General features: G+C 41.3%; 1 protein-coding gene across 1 annotated transcript; it reads left to right on the forward strand.

Moving 5' to 3' along the window:
• The first annotated feature begins 2,616 nt into the window (after positions 1 to 2,616).
• Positions 2,617 to 13,883, forward strand: LOC110119754. The gene is made up of 4 exons (XM_020865912.2): positions 2,617 to 2,644; positions 8,749 to 8,950; positions 11,367 to 11,680; positions 12,515 to 13,883. The coding sequence occupies exons 1-4, from the start codon at positions 2,617 to 2,619 to the stop codon at positions 12,937 to 12,939; spliced, it is 969 nt and encodes a 322-aa protein (XP_020721571.2). The 3' UTR covers positions 12,940 to 13,883.
• The last annotated feature ends 6,404 nt before the right edge of the window (positions 13,884 to 20,287 follow it).

Consider the following 20,287-nt stretch of genomic DNA (forward strand, 5'->3'; position numbering starts at 1 on the left):
TAAACAAGTTCAATAACGAGATTAACAACGAAAGTCGTCGCGTGCGAGACAAGCGCAACCAATCTTTATTTCCTCATATGCATTTCCTCGTTATCATTAAAGAAGTTCTTTAGAAATGAAACAATCAAATAGCAACCTTAAGTATATTCTACAAAAATGATCAGTTTTTAGTAAACAGTGGTAGACGACGACGAAGAATTCAGAGCTTTTGCGCACACGTATAGGTGGTCTTACTTTACGATACACAACGAAATATCGTTCATATTGTTGGTCCCCTACATTTTACCGAAATTTAATAGCATGCGAGCGCTGGCGCCGCCAGCTATGATTTCAAAGCGTCCATAAAACGTTGGAGACAACGCTGTTTTAGAGGAAAAACGGAAGTTTATTTGGGTATCTCTGCGTCGTTCTTTCCTGACTTGTTCATTTTCTCATCCGAATTTCGTTTAATTCACGTGTGTTTCTGCAAGCTGACTCATACATAACGTATCACAAACTATTTCCTCCGAAACTATTAAAGATATAACTTTGTTTTCTTATATGAGCGTCTAAAGATCAGAGTGCTACGTAAGGAAGCAAATCAGAGAATGTTGCATTTGTTTGCGTCTACACGGATATGCTGAAAATATTCCGGTAAACGGGACTGAATTTTGGACAACTAGAAGTTTATTAAACGTCACGCTCAGTCCAGCTTACTGAAAATTTTATGGTAAATTTATATGTGTTGAATTTACACGACTTCGTAAATATTGAAATTATATAAAATATTTGAATTGTGTTCTATCTTTCACGGTCGAAAAATATTCTCGAACAATTAAAAAATATAATTTTTATTAAATCTTATCCGATATTAAATATTCATTTATCGCGTGTTTTCTTTTTTTTGTTCGAGATCATTTGCATATTAAAAACATCAAAATCACAATGACACTAAATTATAACGCATCGCATAACCTGTCACGAGCATTGGCTTGCGACCAGAACAATAAAGAGGTCTTTCTAAAAACCGATGCATTTAAATAAACCAGAGCAGCTGTCCTTCCATCATCATATATCGTGCATTTGCCAAATTGCTCGCTGTATGACAAAAAGCATCGACCCACGACATCGATCATTTTTTTTTTTTTATCCCGTAGAAACACCAGCGGCCGAAAGCTACTGGACCATCAAACAGACAACTCCTGCATCCGTTGCACTGTTCTGATATTCTCCGTCTCTTTTATCACCTGTCGCGAAATCCGTTCCACGAAATTAGCAGCTGTCGCAAAGCCGATTTACCATGTCGTTTATAACATGCAAACAAGTTTATCCCAATTTCGTTATAGACGCATGCATGTCTTCGTACATTTGTGCCAACTTACAATAGCAAGCGTATAAATAGAAAAATTATATCAAATCCATTTTAGAAATTTAGCTTGTAATTATAGCTCGGAACAAAAATTTGGAAACGATATTGACCGATATTATTCGCAATACTATTTGATTTTTATGTTAAAATTGTCGAACGAAAGGAAATATTTTAATATAAAATTAAAGTAGAGACAATTTGTTTTATAAGTCCATGGTACGAATATTAATAACATAATCGATTTTGTAACAGTTAATATTTTTGAAATATTCAGAATAATGCCGAGATACATATCATGTTCTCAACAATTTTTAATAGTGAAGGATTCAACATTAATTATTGTTTTTATCAACTTATCGATTTATCGTGTTTTTCTGTTACGATCTTCGTATTATGTTACGATACAAATTCAAAGAGATACGAGGCACAAAGCAGTGTCAGAAAACGCGGATCAGACGCCATGAGAGCGAGGCCAGGTTATCCTTGATATTTAACGATTGATTGGCAGGATTGGCAATTTGGCCAATTACCCTCGAGTTCCTCGAGTTTCGCGGAATAACGAATCAAAATTACATAGTCGGACCCCGAAAGTATCCTGAATCGGGAATAAAATCTCGATTCGAGGCCGAAGGGCGTCGATCAGAATAGACGGTGTTCACCGTTTAATCCAGAGAAACGTGAATCGACCAGATTTATCACAAAATAAATTGATGAGATACGTTCGATAATTGGAAACCGCTAATTTCCTGTGAATTCGAGGGATTTTGGTCGAGAGAAACTTCGTAGGTTTGGTAGTTACATGGAGATAATTAGTGAAACCACGGTGATTGATAAAGAAATTGAAGGTATAATCGAAGAAGGAAATAATAATTCTGTGATATATATATATAAGCGGTTTAAGTGGCTCTATTGCTTCAGATTCTGCGAAAGTAATTTTTATGAAAATCGTTCGATTGCTTTTGTAATCATTGGAAATTTGTTCGAATCGTGCCTCTTGAATTTCCTTTTTTCTTTCTCTTTTGCTCGTAAATTTTACTTTCAATCTGATATCGAACTAGGTACTTTCGCATGCTTTGCGGAACGATTTTACACAACATTTCGCGCTTGACTGTAATAAAGTAGCTCTTCGATCTCATAAACGTTATCGCACGTTGTCTCGATTACGCTTAATGCCTTAGAATTTGCCATTTAATAGCTTTGAAAAAGAAGAGAAAAAATATTTAATGCCTTGAAATTAATTTTTTTCGCGGTTTCTCTTCTCTGTCAGCATGCCTCAAAATATATACAGGGCTGTTGGTGAGATTAAACTGTTTGTAAAATAAGATAACTTTACGTAGTAATTCATAAACTTTATCAAACTGCCCACTATATGAATCCTCAGGGTATACAAAAATATGCAATTTAATTTTTTTCACCACATTTATGCTTTTTGTAGGCAGATTATTCACGACGATCTTTATTTATTTGCCGATAAAAAATATCCAGTATAGTATTTCGTAACTTCTACTCAACTACTTGTACACATGCTCCAGCGTAAGGAATTAAAATTATCCATAAAAAGTTGTCTTCACACGGATTTGAATTTACATTCCATCCAAACCTACACATTCGAACGGAACACACTGGCTGGCCAATATATTTGTTTCCCCAAATTTTCCTCCACGTTCACCGCGACCATTACCACAGTTACACGGCCATTCGACTCGGTCCGATAAAATCGAAGAGCCCACGACAACGGCGTCTACGAAAGTTTCAAGGAAGCCCATTTCGACTTAGCAATTTCGCCGGGACTATTTCCACTTTTCCAATTCTTTCACCCCCTCGTCTGCCACGGTGTTCCCCCGCGTGGTCGTGACTTTTCCACGCAGCTCTCCGAGAGAGTCGTAAAGTCCCGGGCGCGCTCGAACCCGGAGCCGCTATCGATTTCACGTGTTTCCTTTCGGAAATTGCCTTGTTTTTTTTTCTCTCCCCCGCAGCAGCGTGTGTGTTTCGGGCCACGGGGGAAAGATCGATACGATATCGCGATACCTTCGACCACCGCGCTGGGTGGTCTCTCCGAGGAGTGACCACGCTCTCTCTGCAAATCCGCCTTAATTCGCGCCCCCTCCACCGGGCACAATACAACGTCTTGTTTAATTATACGTGTATCGTTAAATAATAAATTGATCGTAGTATAAAATGATTCATCTATCGACAAAATTTTGTGTCATTTTCTTACAAGAATTTGAGATTCTCTTGTAAGAATTTTATTCCATGAATTTTATCTTCGATTAATGTGAAACGTGAAAATGAAAACATATAGGCACATATCATCCCATTCATTATAGTAAGTAAGCAATAAAACAATACCTAACTTCCGCATAACTCTTTCTATGTATATATCCTCTCTGCTAAAATTAGCCAATTGTTCTCGTAATAACCAATTTCGAACTTAACAACAATTGTTATCTCTGACTGGAGGAACTACAAAAATTCTCTATTTACATAAATACGGAATTCACCCGCTAAAAGGCCAACACACAACGTTAAGAACACCACGTATTCGTCCTTATTCGTAACAAATCTCCTACAGCAATAAGAAGAAAAGAATTGACGATAGCAATGTAGATCCTTCAATCGTTGCGCCATTTCACAGCAGCTTCCGAGATCACACGGATGAGAATGAAAAAAAGAGGAAAAGATTCACGAACCCCGAAAGAACGAGGAAGGAAACGAGCAGAGCAACGACGAGAGAGAGAATAACGCTTTAAATCGCTCGGCGAGGTCGAGAGGACGCGGAACGGAGCTCGGCCGAGCTCGCCTCGTAATCCAGACAGATGGGACTCGTTAATGGGACGCGCGAGTAATTTGCAAGAAATCTAATAACACCGTAGATGTCTCTCTCCCTTGCTCTCTTTCTCTCTTTCTCTCTCTCTCTCTCTTTCTCTGCTCCTCTCCCGTCCCCTTTCACGGCCCATAATTCGTGGCCTGACTTTTCCCCCTTGCTGGCCGTCGTTGGCCTCTCTCTAATGACAATACACAGGGAGGGCATCCCGCTCGTGAAAATTAAAATTCGCCCCGAAGCGCTAGTGAATCGCGTGGCCGCGCGCTCGCTCTCGTCCACACACGCTGGACACATTGCGCGTTAAATTCGTCGGCGACGCGAAAAAAGAAAGAAAAGAGCACAGTGAATTGTGTGCATGAACCAGCCACGACGATGTGTGCTCGGTCTTTTAAGTCGCGAGCTTTTTAAGCAAATTTCCAGAGAGAAATTCTTCACGATGAGAATTAGAAATTTTGTAGGCTTGCAAGAGGGTGGAAAATTGGCAAGCGTATAATCTTGATGAGTAGACTATGAATTTTTATGCAAGTATATAGTTCTAGGAATGGGATTCAAAATTAGAATTAAAGATCTAGAATCTGAATAAATTCGTTTCATCCTCTAAACATCACGACGAGAAGTTTCTTCTGGAAATTTCACATATTTCCGTATTATCTACACTCTGTGTATTTTTGCACGTTTAAATTTCCAGATACAAACGGAACGAAGATTGTCATAATTTTCAACAATTCGCCGCGACTCGAGTCCATCGCTATCTACTCGCGATCTCGGTGTGTGGGTGCACACGCGATGCAACTTCGTGGCAGTATAGTATAGAGAGAAAAGGCTGAAGAAGGGTCGGGGGTGGAAGGAGCAGGACTCGTTAAGCAGTTTGCGGTTCGTCCCGGCCTTTTTTTCAAGGCGCGCCTTTAATGTAAACATATTCCGCGAAGAGATTGGCATCTTCCTCTGTTTCGCTAACTTTCTCTGTTTCCTGTCCTGTTCCTCCGCTTGTGCCTCTGCTTTCCGCCGGTAGAGCTATTCTATTTGTGCCTTGGCATTCTCGTTCCCCACCCGAGTTTCCGCTCCTCCGTTCGCCGAGCCTAAGCGCGTTTTGTTTCGCGCGTCTTCGTTCTTTTGCGAATCAGGCTTGCCTTCGTTGGTCCACCCACGAAGATCGATCTGGGAATCGGCCGGACGGTGATCTTTTGATGATGGAGCTGGATGAAAGTCCGATTCCCCTTTATAAATTGATTCTTGCTTTCTCAGTGTGGTACATCGGTTCGATGAAATTGCTCGTGGCGCTCGTTGGACAACGTTTCCGTCCGCTGTATTCGATTTATTTATTGATCCCCCAGAGAGCATCGTATGAGTAACGTTGCAAGAATACACGATGGAAGAGCTTATTCTGTGGTAATCGATGAATAGGATGGAGTATATTTTCTTCCAAATTAAGAACAGCTTGCTTGTCTCGTGTAATGGTTGTTCGGTTGGTTTGTTCGGCTTTTTGCGAGTTTAACAAGATTTCTGATCCTTTATGGAAATCTTATGTAGCGGAATCTTCGCTATCAGAATGCCAATTAATAAATTCGAGGATGGTGCTTTGTGAGAAAAAACGAAGATCACGAGCGAAAATTAAAAGAAATTGCTAAACTTTTATCGCAATATCGTCATTTCGTTCAACGCCAATAGCAAACTTTAAAATTTTCAAAATAATTCTATTCCCTGCCTATCTCTTTTACCACATTTCAGCCCAAATTCTTTGGTTTCGTGTAACGTCACTTCGGCTAACGTTCATCAAATGAAACGAAATCGCTTCTTTCGTGTGGGACAGGAATCACGATTCTCGTCGTCCACTGTTCGTTTCACCGGAATAGAATCTTCGTTTTAACGTGAACCAAGTAGCTTCGAACGCTTTCAACCGCTCTTGACAGTGGTTTGCGTCGACGTGAACCGATCATCTTGCATTATCATCGTGAGGCGCGTCCTTGGTCCAAGCAAACGATCAGATCCCGCGTAATACGATCCAAGCGGAATCCGTAAGTCGCGCTGTCCTCACGCTCGGTTAGCGTGACGAATCGATAATGAGCCACGTTTCAATTTTAATCGACGTCACAGGGATTTGTCTCTCCCGCGAGTAGAGTCCTCGACGTGGTCCCATGCCATCGGCTGTTTCGCGTTTCTGCTCGAAAAAAGAAATCGGTCGGAGAAGTCGGGTAACTCGATCTGCACGAACACCTACGAAATCGAATTATACCGGCTGACACGCCATGAATTTTAATCGGCTCTTAATCTCCATCGGCTCCGTCCCGGACCGTTACGTTTCTCGATCGCCGCGTGCTCCTTTCGCTTTTCGCAATACATTGTTTTACCACGAAACGAACGGTCCAGAGTATCCAGATATACAGGCGCACAGACCGCCTCGGGATGTTTGGAGATCATTTGCTCGGGATCGTGGAAAATGTCATTGAGTTATGTAATTATTAGAATTATCTTGAGAAGCGAATAAGGAAAGAGAAGAAATAAGAACAATTTACAGAAAAACAATGTACAAAATTACGTAGAATATCCAAAGTTAATGAGACAATTTACGTTACGTTAGATTTCATTGCTTTAGTTACGTCCGTAAGGATATAAATTTACCAGCAAATCGCATTCAATTAACATTGCAACCAAACTTGCCTAACTGAATACATTTACATTTGCAAAAGTAACATTTGTTTTTTACATTCCCCTGTGTCCGTAACTCTTCGCTATCCGGAAAAGAGAGAAGGAAAGGACATACTTTACGCGCAATAAATCTCCCAATTGATCCAGGATCATTCAAATTCCCTTGTACAAATACAATTCTAGCGGGAGATCGGCAAACGACCAAATAAACATAGTACACGCGATAATCTCGCGTTCAGCTTGGCGAATGCGACTGTAATTAAAAGCTGAACGCCGTTCTGATATCGTCGGCTACCGAACAACGAAATTCCCTCTGGGACCCATTAACATAGCTCGCGGCGCTCCCGTTAATCACCAATTTTATCGCCATTAACGTTCCTTCGCCGATTAACTCGAGGCCGGAACGCACGCGCGAAACATCGTTACGAATTAATGGCCGTTTCGTTGGAACGGTACCGGTGGTCCGGTGTGAAACACGAGCGAGAACAGAATGAAAGAGAAGGAATTCCTTCAAAAAATCGGGACCGGTCAGTCAGTCAGTCGGACAGATCCCCGGCGGCAAGTAGCTCTGACACTAGAGCTTATAGTCGAGAGAGAGAGAGAGAGAGTTAATCTATCCCACGCGCGTTGGCCAGCAGCCAAGAACAGGAGGAACAACATTCGAAATAGCCTGCTAAACAACGCTTTTAATGCGTTGCCACGGTCTCGAAAGCCGGTCCTCGCGCGACCGCCACCTCTGTCTACCGAAATCGGACCACCTGCTGATCGGGAATTACCAGAAACCGACGTATCGTTTGATACGCCCGCCGTGATGATTCTCGATCGATCCGTATACCCTCGCGTTGATGAATCGCGGGAAACAGGATATTCGGAGTGTCAAAGGAATGCCGGATGAGTTATATTGGAAGACGCCAGCGTGACTGGTGCGTCGAAGTTGCGGTATTGGGAGAGTGTTAACCTCTTAACCTTTAACTTTACCAGCGAACATCGTCTCTTTGCTTCTCATCATTTTTGAAGTATGATAAGATAGTTTTGGATTTGACAATTGGTACGACTATTGGAATACTAGGAAACAATTTTTTAAATCTATTTAAATATACTGAAATTTTCTTAATCGAATAAAAGCTTCTCGCTGTGTATAGATAATTTGCAAATTAATTATCGCGAAGATGTAATAAATTGCTTAGCTGCTTGTTTAAAGAACACAGATAGATATTGGAGCACGTGGAAGTTAGAGAACAGAAAATAGGTGTTAAGTCTATTCGTGGACAATCGTCTTATCATCTTACTAACCTGTAATGATTGTGTTTAAACTCGACGACAGTATAGTTCCTCCCTCATTCAATAAACTAGCGTTAATAATTCCTCTCGGTTGATATCATGGATCTCGTTAATGATCGTTACAATCTCGGCACAAAAGCAGCGATCGTTGTAGAAACAAGCTCGCACGATCTCCATGGACCGGTTAGCCTCACGTTTCGCAACCTAGTAGGACAATTTAATCGAACCGCATGCAATTACCCGTAGGTTCTCTCCGTCGATCGACCCGGCACCGCTTGAATTTCCAAACGATGTTGCCATGCTGCTAAAACACGCTACTCGATGATCCACAACGTACGATCTAGCCGGATCTTACGAAGAAAAACCGAACGAACGATCTGGCTATCTGATCATCGTCGACCATTAACGTTTCGTTGCAACAACGCCGGCTGTCGGAAACTCTTCAACTTTCTCCAGCGAAAAGTCTCCTCCGCGATTGCATTGGCCGTCTCAAGATCACGGTTCAAGGTCATTTCGTTCGAGTTCAACCTCACTGTTTCTCTGCGAAGATAAAAAGAAGCAGAGGGAAGAAAAAGAAGTATAAAAAAGAGGAGAACGAAGAGCGTGGTAAAAGAAAGAGGAGAACGACGTGCGGATGATCGATGGTGAGAATCGGTTGGACCAGTCACTGTGGCTTCGTACAGGAGAAGACATCAGCTTGCGGAGGAGGTGCCAGGACTCTACATTCGGCGCCTCACGCTTGAGGACCCCAGGAGCGCGAGGGAACCCTCGAGTTCAAGGTCGCAGTCTCCGGCACGCCATATCTGTCATCCTACCACCGGTTACGTGCCCTCCTCCAGGAGATCCTCGAGGTATTCTCTCTTGTAGCAACCGAGACCGCACGTGCACTGTCACTGATCTGCGGTGAACTTCGGAATTCCCTCGGTGCATCGGCGATCGATGCAAGTCACTCGAGACGCGATAGTTGCTCCGCGCTATCGATGTTTCATGTAGTGTACATTCGGACTTGTATTTCTTGTAGATCGAAATATTTCCTCTGAAAACTGCTTTGTACTAGTAAAACCAGTAGTTGACAGAGCGATCATTTTGAAAGAAGGAAATTTCTATATAAGGAAGGTTGTCCATGAGCTGACTTATTCCTTCAATATGATTTAATCGATTATCCATATCATTTAATTATATTTATTTATTAGATTAGACAGTTCTGGTAAAGCAGCGCGTTGTCATTGCATACATTTTGTTACAAAAATTCTGTACGTCGTATGTTAGTCAACAATATCTTCTAGTTGCAAAATTTACTCACTCAGACTTAATTGGTTCGCCGTTCTAAAGGGAAGAAGCATGATATTACAATTTCCTCTGCCTATAATCGCGAAACAACAATTTTGAGAGACGGATGAATCCCCAGAGACAGGATTTCCTAGGCGATTAGCCGAAACTTCGACCTAGTCAACGTTGTTCGCTACCCGAGAATCCGCTTGGCCCGTTAATGTGACGTAGGAACCCGTAATTAAACGCACTAAAATTTAACTGTCGGGACAGAAGGAACGATCGGTGCCGCGCGACTTAATAAAGCCTCGAAGGCGATCGTGCCCTCGCAGCCGGCATTATAACGTTATTAAAGCAGCTATCGCATCGAAAGCACGAACGTCTATCTGAACGTCATTATCGTCGACGTTCTTTTATCTTCGTCTATCCAGAGTCTCTAGAGTGCCGTCTCATTGTTCCAAATGCTTGCGCTCCGGGAATTTGTCTTTTTCTTCAGTTCGAAACGGGACGTTCCGGTGAACACGAGCGCGGTATTATATTTCGAGGCTGACCCCGGGACAGCTCGAGATCCGGGCAAGGTTACCGAGTTTATTGCGAGTTTAGGACGTGCTCTCGTTTCTCGTGAATCCACCACCAGCGTGGATCAGCCGTCTCTCAGAAAGAATTCCTTCTTCTTCGTCGCCACCCGTTGCTTTCGTTATCGTGGCCCATTTATCGACCGCTTTCGGACGCGTTCCTATCCCACGTTTTCTGTTCTGTACCGAGTCTGCTTTGCAACGAGGCGATTGTTTTCAATTCGCTCGAGGCGATAAAATCTTCGAGATGATCTAATAAAGCGAGAAATTTCTAATTTGAAAGTTTTCATCGTTGAAAGATTTTTGTTAGCTATATAGAGTCACGATCTACCATTGAATTCGTTTTAGTTTTCTTTGTTTCGTTATTATTTAACGCTACAACTACCAGGTAAAGAAAATATATTAAAAAGGTCTAATCACAGTCTAATAATAATTATATGTTGATCTTAATAAAGGTCGACATTAATTTTATCAAAGTCATCTGTGTGTTTTTAGTAATTTGCAAATGCAAAAGATCCGAATCTTTCATAGTTCGACCTTAAGTTCTCTATTTTGCGTAACTTGGTATGAAATGGACGAATTGGACATTTAAATGTACATTGTGTATATTATTAAGATATTCCTACGTGTATTATAAGAGAAACGATATTTAGTATTTCTCAATTGTTGAACGCTTGTACGATCTCGAAGATGAAGTATATCATTTCGTTAGGCTGGTTCTTTTCAAACGACAAGAAGTCATCGTGAAGGAAGATCGTTACGAAGTGAATTTGAAAAGCGTCGGTAACTTCATCATGATGAAGCTCTTCTCGTTGTCGAAGTGCTACTGCTTCATCTTTTCACACAATTTCGTTTCTCCTTTTACTCTGTTACTTCGCTTCCCTTGCAACTTCCTCGTAGTGCTTCCTACTTGAAATCACGACTGACACTTGAAAAGCTCTTGGAAACCAATTATTATTTACTCGAAAACACGAGAAATTGAAAAAATGATTAGAAAATGGTAGATCAATCGATTCCTTTTATCTTTCCTGGTATTCAATAAAAAGTAATTTTAACGTATCTTATGTTATGTAGTAATTGCAACAAAACTCTCAATTTTTAGACGTTCTAAATACATTAATCTAAAAAATAAATACATTAATCAATAATTAAAGACGTTCTAAATTAATTAATTAATCTACCCTAAAGTATTACCCCTTCCATATCTTTTAAAAATCAGAAAAGTAAAGAGTGAAAATCAAATCACAGGAAACAGAGCTACCAAGACTTGCACTGATTGATTCAAATAAGACGAGCAGCGTGGTATCAACGATAATGGTATCAATTCCACGCTTAAAACGAAACTCAATTTTCCAAGCAGAAAATTGAGTCTAATTCAGTCAGCTTCTGATCCACGCTGTAATCGTGATCGTGAATGAAACAGTTATAGGTCGTGGTTGGAGAGGATCCGGAAGGAGAGGCCACCTTTCCTGACGATCGTCTCTCTGGAGCTTCCAGAATCTTCGATTCCTTTGATCGAATCACAGGCAAGTGCACGGACCAAGGTCGTCGAAACCAAGGACGATATTCTGGACGAACTGCTGGATAAGGTCACGCCGAACGACGCAGGGACGAAGTCGGAGCTCGAAAGAAGGAAGAGATCGTCGAGGAAGTCTCGACGTAGAAGAGGCAAAGAGTTCCTGGAATGCACGAAAGGAGCTCCAACTCTCGAAGAATGCACGAAGAACATCGTCCAAGGTCAATTCAAAGTCCGCAGTTCTGGCGAACGTTTACTCAGTGGTATTCCTGGTATTCGCGAGCGCGTAAGGGAATCTGTTTTATGCACAGACCTTTCGAAGTTCGTTCGATTCGCGAGAAACGAAGATTAGCGAGCATCGACAACCTGTTCGCCTCTTTACGAGCTTTGGAAAACTTGGAACATGCTGGTTGATTGGTGTTCGAGACGGTCAAAAGTATCGATTAGCGATTTTCGAGGAACCTTGGACAAGTTAAAACAGTATGATTAAATATACAGATGATGTAAAATTTGCAAAAAAGTTTTGTTCAGTTTTTAGATAAATATTGCGTAAATTTGTGTAGTCAGAAATTGGTTGATCAACTTTTCACTAACAGCGAGAAATAATTGACACGTCTAACTTTATATTTTATATGGTAGAATATTTCCTATGGCCATATATTTAAAATACTATACGGTAAAAAAGTTCATCTGCTAATTTACTTAATTATTGAAAAGTAATAAAATTGCCAATAATTCTCTGATATAGCACCAACATCGTCTAGAAAAATTAATATTCAAACTTATTCAATTATAAAAAATTATCAGTCGGTAACTAATCTCCACTTCCTACATTGACGTTAAACAGGTTGCAGTTTCTAGGTGCACGGGCGCTACGCCTAACATACTGCACTCCATTAATTTCTTACCATCTTCCACGCCAAAGTATAAATTTCCCCATTGTGACCATAAATCATTCTCTACGCTAACTGAACCAGAAGAAGAACGAAAAGAGAAATTAATATTAATTAAATACCATAAAATTGGATCGTCGCTCATTCGATTTTCGTTTCCAGGTCCGAGCCGTGCACGATTATCGAACCTCGATCTCCAAGACGTCACCAAGTGTATCTGTGCCGAGATATCCGGAAACGTTCTCGTCGATATCGACTCGGAGGTAGAGGCTGATCACGAATCGCGATCCTCCAGCCCGGAAATGACTCACACCATACGGATCGCGATGAGGCAGCACGATCGTACGGGCTGCAGGATCGACGACGGCGTAGAAACGGAAGGAAACGGAAGATCGAGGCCGGAAACGGGCCGGAGAAACGTCCAGGCGAGGAAAGAGACAACCAAGGAGGACGGAGCTTGCAACGGTGTGAACGACGCCTTAGATTTCACGTTGAATTGCAGCAGCGTGCGACTGACGTGCCGTGACACGAGCCTCAGGACGGGGACACCCGGTGAAAAGCAACAGAGACCGGAAACGCGGAATTAATCTGCGCTGGTTTTGTCCGCGAATCGTTCAAATTTCATGTCCAGACAATGGAAGGTCGTTAATTGTTCTCCTGATTCAGAGAAAAATATTTCTGTTTCAAGCAATGAAACAATGTTGAAAAACTGTCGCTCCGGTGGAAAGTTAATTGAGAAACATCTGATGTAACAGTAGTTTTCATCTTATATTTAGACGAATAGTTTCCAATCGGTGTGAACGTTATTTGAGTAGTAGAGAATTTTTACTTTGTATTTTTAATTATTTGTTCTCCTTAGTCCAAGACAAAAATGTTTCTGCTACACGAGGACCTTGTAATGAAGCCGTGTGAAGAAAGCTATTATGGGGATGGAAAGTTTTATTTTAGAAAGTTTTACATTGGGAAAAGTCTTCGAGGTTCTTTAAGTTTTAACGGTATTTTTCTTTTAGACGATAGTTGCAATCTTTGGAAAATAGAAAATTTTAAATTTTGGATTTTAAACAGGTTTCTAAGTTTTCATACTGTTGCTTGATGAAGTTGAATAATACGCTGTTTATTGGGAATCCATATATCACATAGAATATGCTTAATTCGTAATAATCTCGAGGTCGGAAGTTCATGAATGCTATTTATCACGTAATTTAAATGTTGCAAATAAATCTTTGATCGGTACAAATATTTAAAAGCAAGAAAATCCTGACATTTGACGTTTCTTAGAATTGAAGATATATTAAGACGATGCAATTGTTCGTGTAATATCTCCAAAGACGTATATAAATTCATGGATATTACAGAAATCAGAGAAAACGTGGAGAGAAGTATAATTTTTTCTGGTAGACGACCGATCAGAGATTTTCTTCATTATTAATGTTTAATAATATTTCGTTAATATTTAATGATACTATAATGAAAGATAATACAAAATTTACTTATTGAACCTTTGCTGCTAAAAAAAAAGTCTAAAGAAGAACACGCGCTATTTGTTTCATTATGTACGAATCTGTGGCACCCAAAGCAAACAGAGAATTGTAGCCGCGTGAATTCCAGCAGCGGCATAGTTTTTACCAAAGCGTGATCGTGATGGTTCGGTCTCGAGGCGGTGCTATCGAAACGTCGAATTACAGTGGCAGCGCGGCGGCCGAGCTGAAAGGAATTTGGCTGCGAAGGATCGATCCCTCATCGCGGGAACATCCGAATTAAAGGAATTCCAGTGCTACGATCGCGTCGATGCCATTAGACCTTCTATTCCTCTCGGTGAAAAAAGGCTTTTGGAGATCGCTGCGAAGGAAAGCTCGCCCGACCCGAAACCATGAATCTTTCGCGTGGCAATAAATCGCGAATCGTTGCCTCGATTTCCACGAAACTCGCACCGACGCGACGTGCACGCATACTCGCATACCCGCGTCCAGTTAGCCTATTAATTAGCTCGACTAATAAATCGCGACTGGCCCGAGGAACAAGACAGAGAGAACGCGTTAGTTGTCGTCCTTTTACGTGGAAGGAAGAAGATACTAAAAGGGATGCCGAGAAGAAGACGAAGAGGGAGAAGAAGAAGAAGAAGAAGAAGAAGACGGAGAAGACGAAGAAGAAGAAGAAGCAACGTACGAATTTCGTCTCGCGGTGGACCAACACAAGAGATGAGAATCGTGAGTCTAGGCTGGCCCCTTGGAAGGCCAAGCCAGCCCAAACCGGGTGAGAGAAGTTGGCCGGCTTCTCTTCTCCTCGTCTCTCCTTTTCTCTTCTCTCCCGTGTCCTCTCTAGTATCCCCTTTCCCTCGCTTTGAGCGCCTGGTCGCTGTTCCTCCTCGCATTTTTATTTTGTCTGTGCTGTGTGCGCTGCTCCTTCGTAGGGCGAAAATGGTTCATGGCCGTTTCTAACCGCCGATTTCGCCGCGAATCCTGCCAGGAGGATCGACCTCTGTTCTCCTTGCTTCTCCTTCCTCTGTTGTCTCCTCTTCTTTCGCTAGTAATTTGTTTTTCCCAGCTTTTCTTCGCTAATTGTGCTAAATCGCGTCTTTTTAATTTTTCTCTATTTCATCTAATAGAATCCTTCAATGGTTTGCGGCGTTATAAGAATTAGAAATAATCAAAGGATTAAAACATAGATTGTCAATGCGTTTGGTCGAATGGTCGGAGTTTCTATCGAGTTTGCAGCTATCAAAGTTTACTTTTTGAGAATGAACACTTCGTGCCAAGGGATTCGTTGTATAATTCGAAGAATGGGTTTGACGATGGACTGAGAGCGAATAGAACAATGTTCGAAGACGAGCGATCAAGTTAAGTAGGTATTTCAGCAAGTACTTTCGTCGGTCCATAACCACCAGCGAGTAAAGAAGTAATGACAGCGATTCGATGAAGTAACCGGACACGAGGATGAACGAAAAGGAGGGACTTTAAAGGGAAAATAATGACGCGGGGGAATATTCGCTTATGACGTAGTAATTACGCGAATACAATGATTAAGCGAATTCTGGTTCTCGACGACTTTTTTACTTCCGTAATTTGACTACAGAGAGGGCGTACAGCGATCATAAAAGTGTTCATTATTCTTCCCTGTGATTCGTTGAGGCATGAAACTATATTCTATTAAGACCGTATTTGGAGATTATGGAATTTTTCATATTTTCAAATCCAATGATTGTTCTCATAATTCAGGGGGAAAATTTCTTTCTGCTTTCTTTTGCTCAGTAATTTAGCTACATAATTAGCGAAAGTTCTATAGTGTGACAAGCTGGAAATTGCCAGAGCTAATTTTTCTTGCGTTGACGCAACTGTAAGCCAAATTACAATCGTCGAATTCAACAAGGAGCTATAAAGTGATAAAATCTCTAGAAGAAGCTCGAAATAAATATTCCTTTGCTGCCAGGATTCGTCCCTTTCTCCCTCGATTTACGTTTCTTCGTCGTCCTATCTCCCCGTCGCGTCCATTCCTTTTGCCTCATCCTTGAAATCGATTAGCGTGTTTACTCGATCGAGACGCGGCTGAGTAACGTGCGAACAGCGCGCCGGCCAAATACAATCGCGGACTTGCAAGACAAAGAGGACTTTGTTGCTCGCTGATGAGATCGCGACGCCTGCCCCTTTCTTCGCTTTTTTTTTTCTCTTCTCTTCGCTCATCGAGAATACGATTAGAAGAGTAGGAGAGATAGAACGAATACACGAGCAACATCGAGATAGAAAATTGATATGTTGATTGCCATGTGAACGGAGAAAAAAGAAAAATCGAAGATATTCTGCTCGTTGTGTGTTCAACGATCGTTTCGAGCAACCATATGGATTTCCTCGATTCCTTCAATTTCTTCGATTCCTTGGAAATTATCGAACTCATTCGTTTTGATCCGACTAATGTTTTGGAGCACGAGCAACGTTGTAGATAACCCGGAGCATGTTGCTGATCGTAAAAGTTGATGATACTTGCTTGTTGCAGAGAAAATGTGAATAGGATTACGGAGTAGAGATTCGATAATAATGATAAATGATAATGAAACTTTGAGTACAAACATCTTCTGGCGTAAATCTATTTTATGAATCGAAATCGTAATCTATTAGATTGATTAGACGAGAATATTTTAATTCATAGAGGAAATTACGAGAGCAAGTTAAGTATCAATGACAGACAACGAAAGCGGTTATATAGCGTGACTTGTCAAAGAATCGAAGAATAACAAAGGGCACTGTTAACCAAGATAACGGTCCAATTAAAAAATTCAAGCGATATCTCGCGATTGAAACGCTGACACTTTTATCAGTATGGTTTCCTTCCATCATTTTGCTTTCTTGGATCCGATGTAGCTCTCTCCGTATCACGGGTCACGAATACTTCCAAGAAACCTAAGAACATCGTAACGATAGAAAGAATGCTCCATTTATCATGTTAAACTGTTGCATTGAAGCAATTTAGTACGTGCTGAATAGTCTTCTGAAAGATCCTTCAGTTGCACTGTAAATCCACTTTCAGAATTTTAAATCCATCGTGTACCTTTCAATTACTCCTAAACATTACAATTCCTTATTATTTATCTTCGTATCTTTATATTTTCCATTCGATAAAATAATCTTCTGAACTTCTAAGCCTCGCAGATCTGAAATTTAAATTCCAATCGCGAGCGAAACCACAATGGTCAAGATTTATTCCAAGAATTAAGACAAACTACGTAATCTTCGAACGTTCACTTTCCACGAATAATCCAAGTCACGTTTCACCGAACGCATCCCTAAATAAAAAGAGAGGTCCGGATTTTATCTGTCTCGTTATTAGAAACTAACGACGTTTCCTCGATCGGTTTTAATTCGACCGCAACGATCGTGATTCTACCGATCGAATAAAGTAGCTCCGTAGATTCCGGCCATGGCTTCAGCTCTCTCGAAACTTCTCTCTCTCTAGATCCGCGCCTCGTATCGAACTCTTTTCCTTTACGGGCCATTAGAATCGCCCGAAGCTCCAATAAAACCCGGCGAGATTGCGTTCACGGTTCCGCAGACGATCGAGAAAACGGCGAGTTCCGCGGGCCGACGTTCATTACCTCGATACGAAATTAAAGATCCGTTTGCAGCGTGTCGCGTTAACCGGTTCCAGGGTGCATTTCGCCTGACTGAAACGCTCCACGCGACGACACCGTCCGAAATTAAGATATCGAGCATATTCCGTCCCTTAAGTGGCATCTCTCGCTCGAACCAGCATTCGATTAGCCTCGACAGACCGATTAATTCCGCCGATTCGTTGAAACGTCCGTTTTTAACTGTGCCTCGTTCGATGTGAACAACCTTTTGCTCGGCAACATGTCCGATACTGTGTTCGTAACCACCGCGACTCGTTTTCCCCGATTGTAATTGCGAGATTTATTGGCCCGTGGAATGTGACTCATTTAAGATGTGTTATACAGATTGTGGCATTAATAATAATCGGTATAATGCGAGTAGCTGTTTCGAATGACACGTGCGAGCTTATAGTCTTCATAGATTGCAACTATTAGTGTATTTACAGTCGTTGGTATAATACGAGCCATTGGGTAGTAGAACCGATCAATCCCACTTTTTTTTTTTTTAAAAACCACCCCATTAACTTCGATGGAGTTGGTCAGTTTAGTGTCTGTGATTTATACACCTATTAGCAAGTTAGTGTGTTGAATGTTATTTATTAAACGTTCAGGACCGGGTATCGTCTTAAACGATTATTCATCGCGCAATTCTTCAAACACAGATTCACTAACCCAGTCTTTCTTCTCGTTCATCATCCAGCAAAGGAGACAGAGATCGGCGAGGAGAGTAACTATCGCGTTTAGCGTAATCGCGTACAAAATGAACGTTCGCGCGCGTTCGCGTTTGGCAACGTTTAATTATCGGTCCGATACAATGGCCGGCCCGGTAACAGACGGGCCACCGCGGCAGTCGACCAAAAAGTCTATCATTAAAAACGAGCCCCGTTCTGGGTGAGAATAAAAGTACAAAGTATTTCGAACGAAGAAAAAAAAAAAAGAAAACACCGCTAGGAAAAATAAGGAACAAGAAGAGCTAGTAGAAGAAGCAGAAGAAGTGGACGTGGACGAAGAAGAAAAGAAAAGATGGACCATGCCGCGATACCTTAAAATGATCATCGCTTTAAAGGATCGGAGAACTGGTGGAGGGAGTAGAATAGAAGAGATAAAAGAAGTAGTAGGTATATCCTTGATGAGCGATCGTTATCACGATGAAAATGCAGTCTCGGATCGATCCACTGCAGTCGATTCCTCCCTGGCTTCTTTTATTAGACTGCCAATTTCATAGCGTCTTCTCGCTTCCTTTCTCATCTTCCACGTTACTATCGTCTCTATCGCGCTTTCACGTTTCCTCCCTTTGTCGTTCTATCCCTTTCCACTCTGCGTCTGTTGTTCGTCGTCTACAGTTTGCCCGTTTCTTTCTTCCCGGTCTTCGTCTCGTTCGTCTTCCACGTTCTCTCGCTTCTCCTACGCTTTCTTTTTCTTCGCTCGCACGAAATCTCGCCGATTCCACGGTGAAACGTGTATATACACTCGGGGACAGATTCTAATTTCAAGCAGAAGCTGTAACGAAACCTTTCAAAGACGGTTTGTTCGGATTGTTCAAAAATTTCGTTGGGTTTTTAGTACGAACGTCTATCAAATAATGGGATGTCTAAACAGATACTGCTTTTGCTTGGATATTAAAAAGAATCAAGTAGAAACGTGAAAAGTTCGTTAATAAAATTTGTTCCTTCATTCGGTGAGATAATAGGTACAAGATTTATTTATGGCTAATCGTAAATGTATTAGGTTGTCCGAAAAGTTTCTTTCGCTTTATGAGGAAGTAATAGACGCACTACGTTTTTTGTTTTATATTATTTTGTCAAATTGCGTACGATCCGCTTTGTTCCGTTGAGATAAACACCGCGACATTTCACGGCCTTGGTTTCACGTTTGTACGAAAGTGCACTGTTGTAAAAATCACGTTTGCGAAAGAAAGACACTTTCCGGACAACCTAATACTAACTGTCTTGTCTTTCTCTTTCATTCCTTGGCCAGAAATTCGGCTCTCCTGCATAACCATCCGCTTTCCAACGTTTATCTCGGCCGTGACGTCACACGACGTAGCGCACATGTTCCGACATCGTCGGAAGAATCATTCGATTATGCAGAGTCGCGAGGGAATCGTGAATTTCACAGGGAGCTCCTTTGTCGCGTGCTCCAAAGCTCCGTTTTCTTCGCGATTGCCCCTCTTTTATTGGGGACCTTGATGGCTCGCAGCCTCGTTACATCGAACGGACACGTTCACCGGAAAAACAGCTTGAACGGAAGATAGCTGTTGAATGTGGAGAAGGAAATTGACAAAAAGGAGGGAAGTTGTAGCTTCTTTCAATTTATTCGCACAAAGGGTGGAAAAGTTGTAGACTTTTACAGTTTCTTCATATAGTACGGCGGTCTTTCGAGTTTCGTTAAGAAGCTGCGAATTTTACTTGACATTCCAAACGAAACGACTTAACAATTTTATTATGTATTTATTATAAATAATTGATATCTGACAGAATTACATTCCTGGAGTTGACCACTACGTTAATTTAAATTCGTACGTAAAACTTTCGAAATAAATGTAAATTTTGCAACTGTGTTCCAAATTTCCAGAAATAAATTACAAATATAGAGAAACCGTATGTTCGTTAGTACTCAATTATATGTAACGTGCTAGGGTTCGGTGAATTGCATCCTTAACAATTTGTTCGCTTCCGAGTTGCTTCTTTTCAGTGTAATTTATTTTAACCAGATCCGACCGCTCGGGAGAATTTCTGCAACTCAGACATCGTTTTTATATACAATATTCTTTTAAGGCGAAGAAGAGGGCGGGGGATTTCAATTTTCCTGTCACCGAGCCCCGTTCCATCAATCTC

The sequence above is a fragment of the Bombus terrestris genome, chromosome 12 (assembly GCF_910591885.1).
Source record: "Bombus terrestris chromosome 12, iyBomTerr1.2, whole genome shotgun sequence".
NCBI lineage: Eukaryota > Metazoa > Arthropoda > Insecta > Hymenoptera > Apidae > Bombus > Bombus terrestris.

What these genes read in the sequence shown, in the direction of transcription:
- LOC110119754 (XM_020865912.2), top strand. Translation starts at nt 2,617, where the DNA reads ATGCCTCAAAATATATACAGGGCTGTTG. An exon ending in TCCTCCAGGAGATCCTCGAG is followed by an intron (nt 8,951 to 11,366) that starts GTATTCTCTCTT and finishes TGAATGAAACAG; the next exon opens with TTATAGGTCGTGGTTGGAGA. An exon ending in CACGAAGAACATCGTCCAAG is followed by an intron (nt 11,681 to 12,514) that starts GTCAATTCAAAG and finishes TTTCGTTTCCAG; the next exon opens with GTCCGAGCCGTGCACGATTA.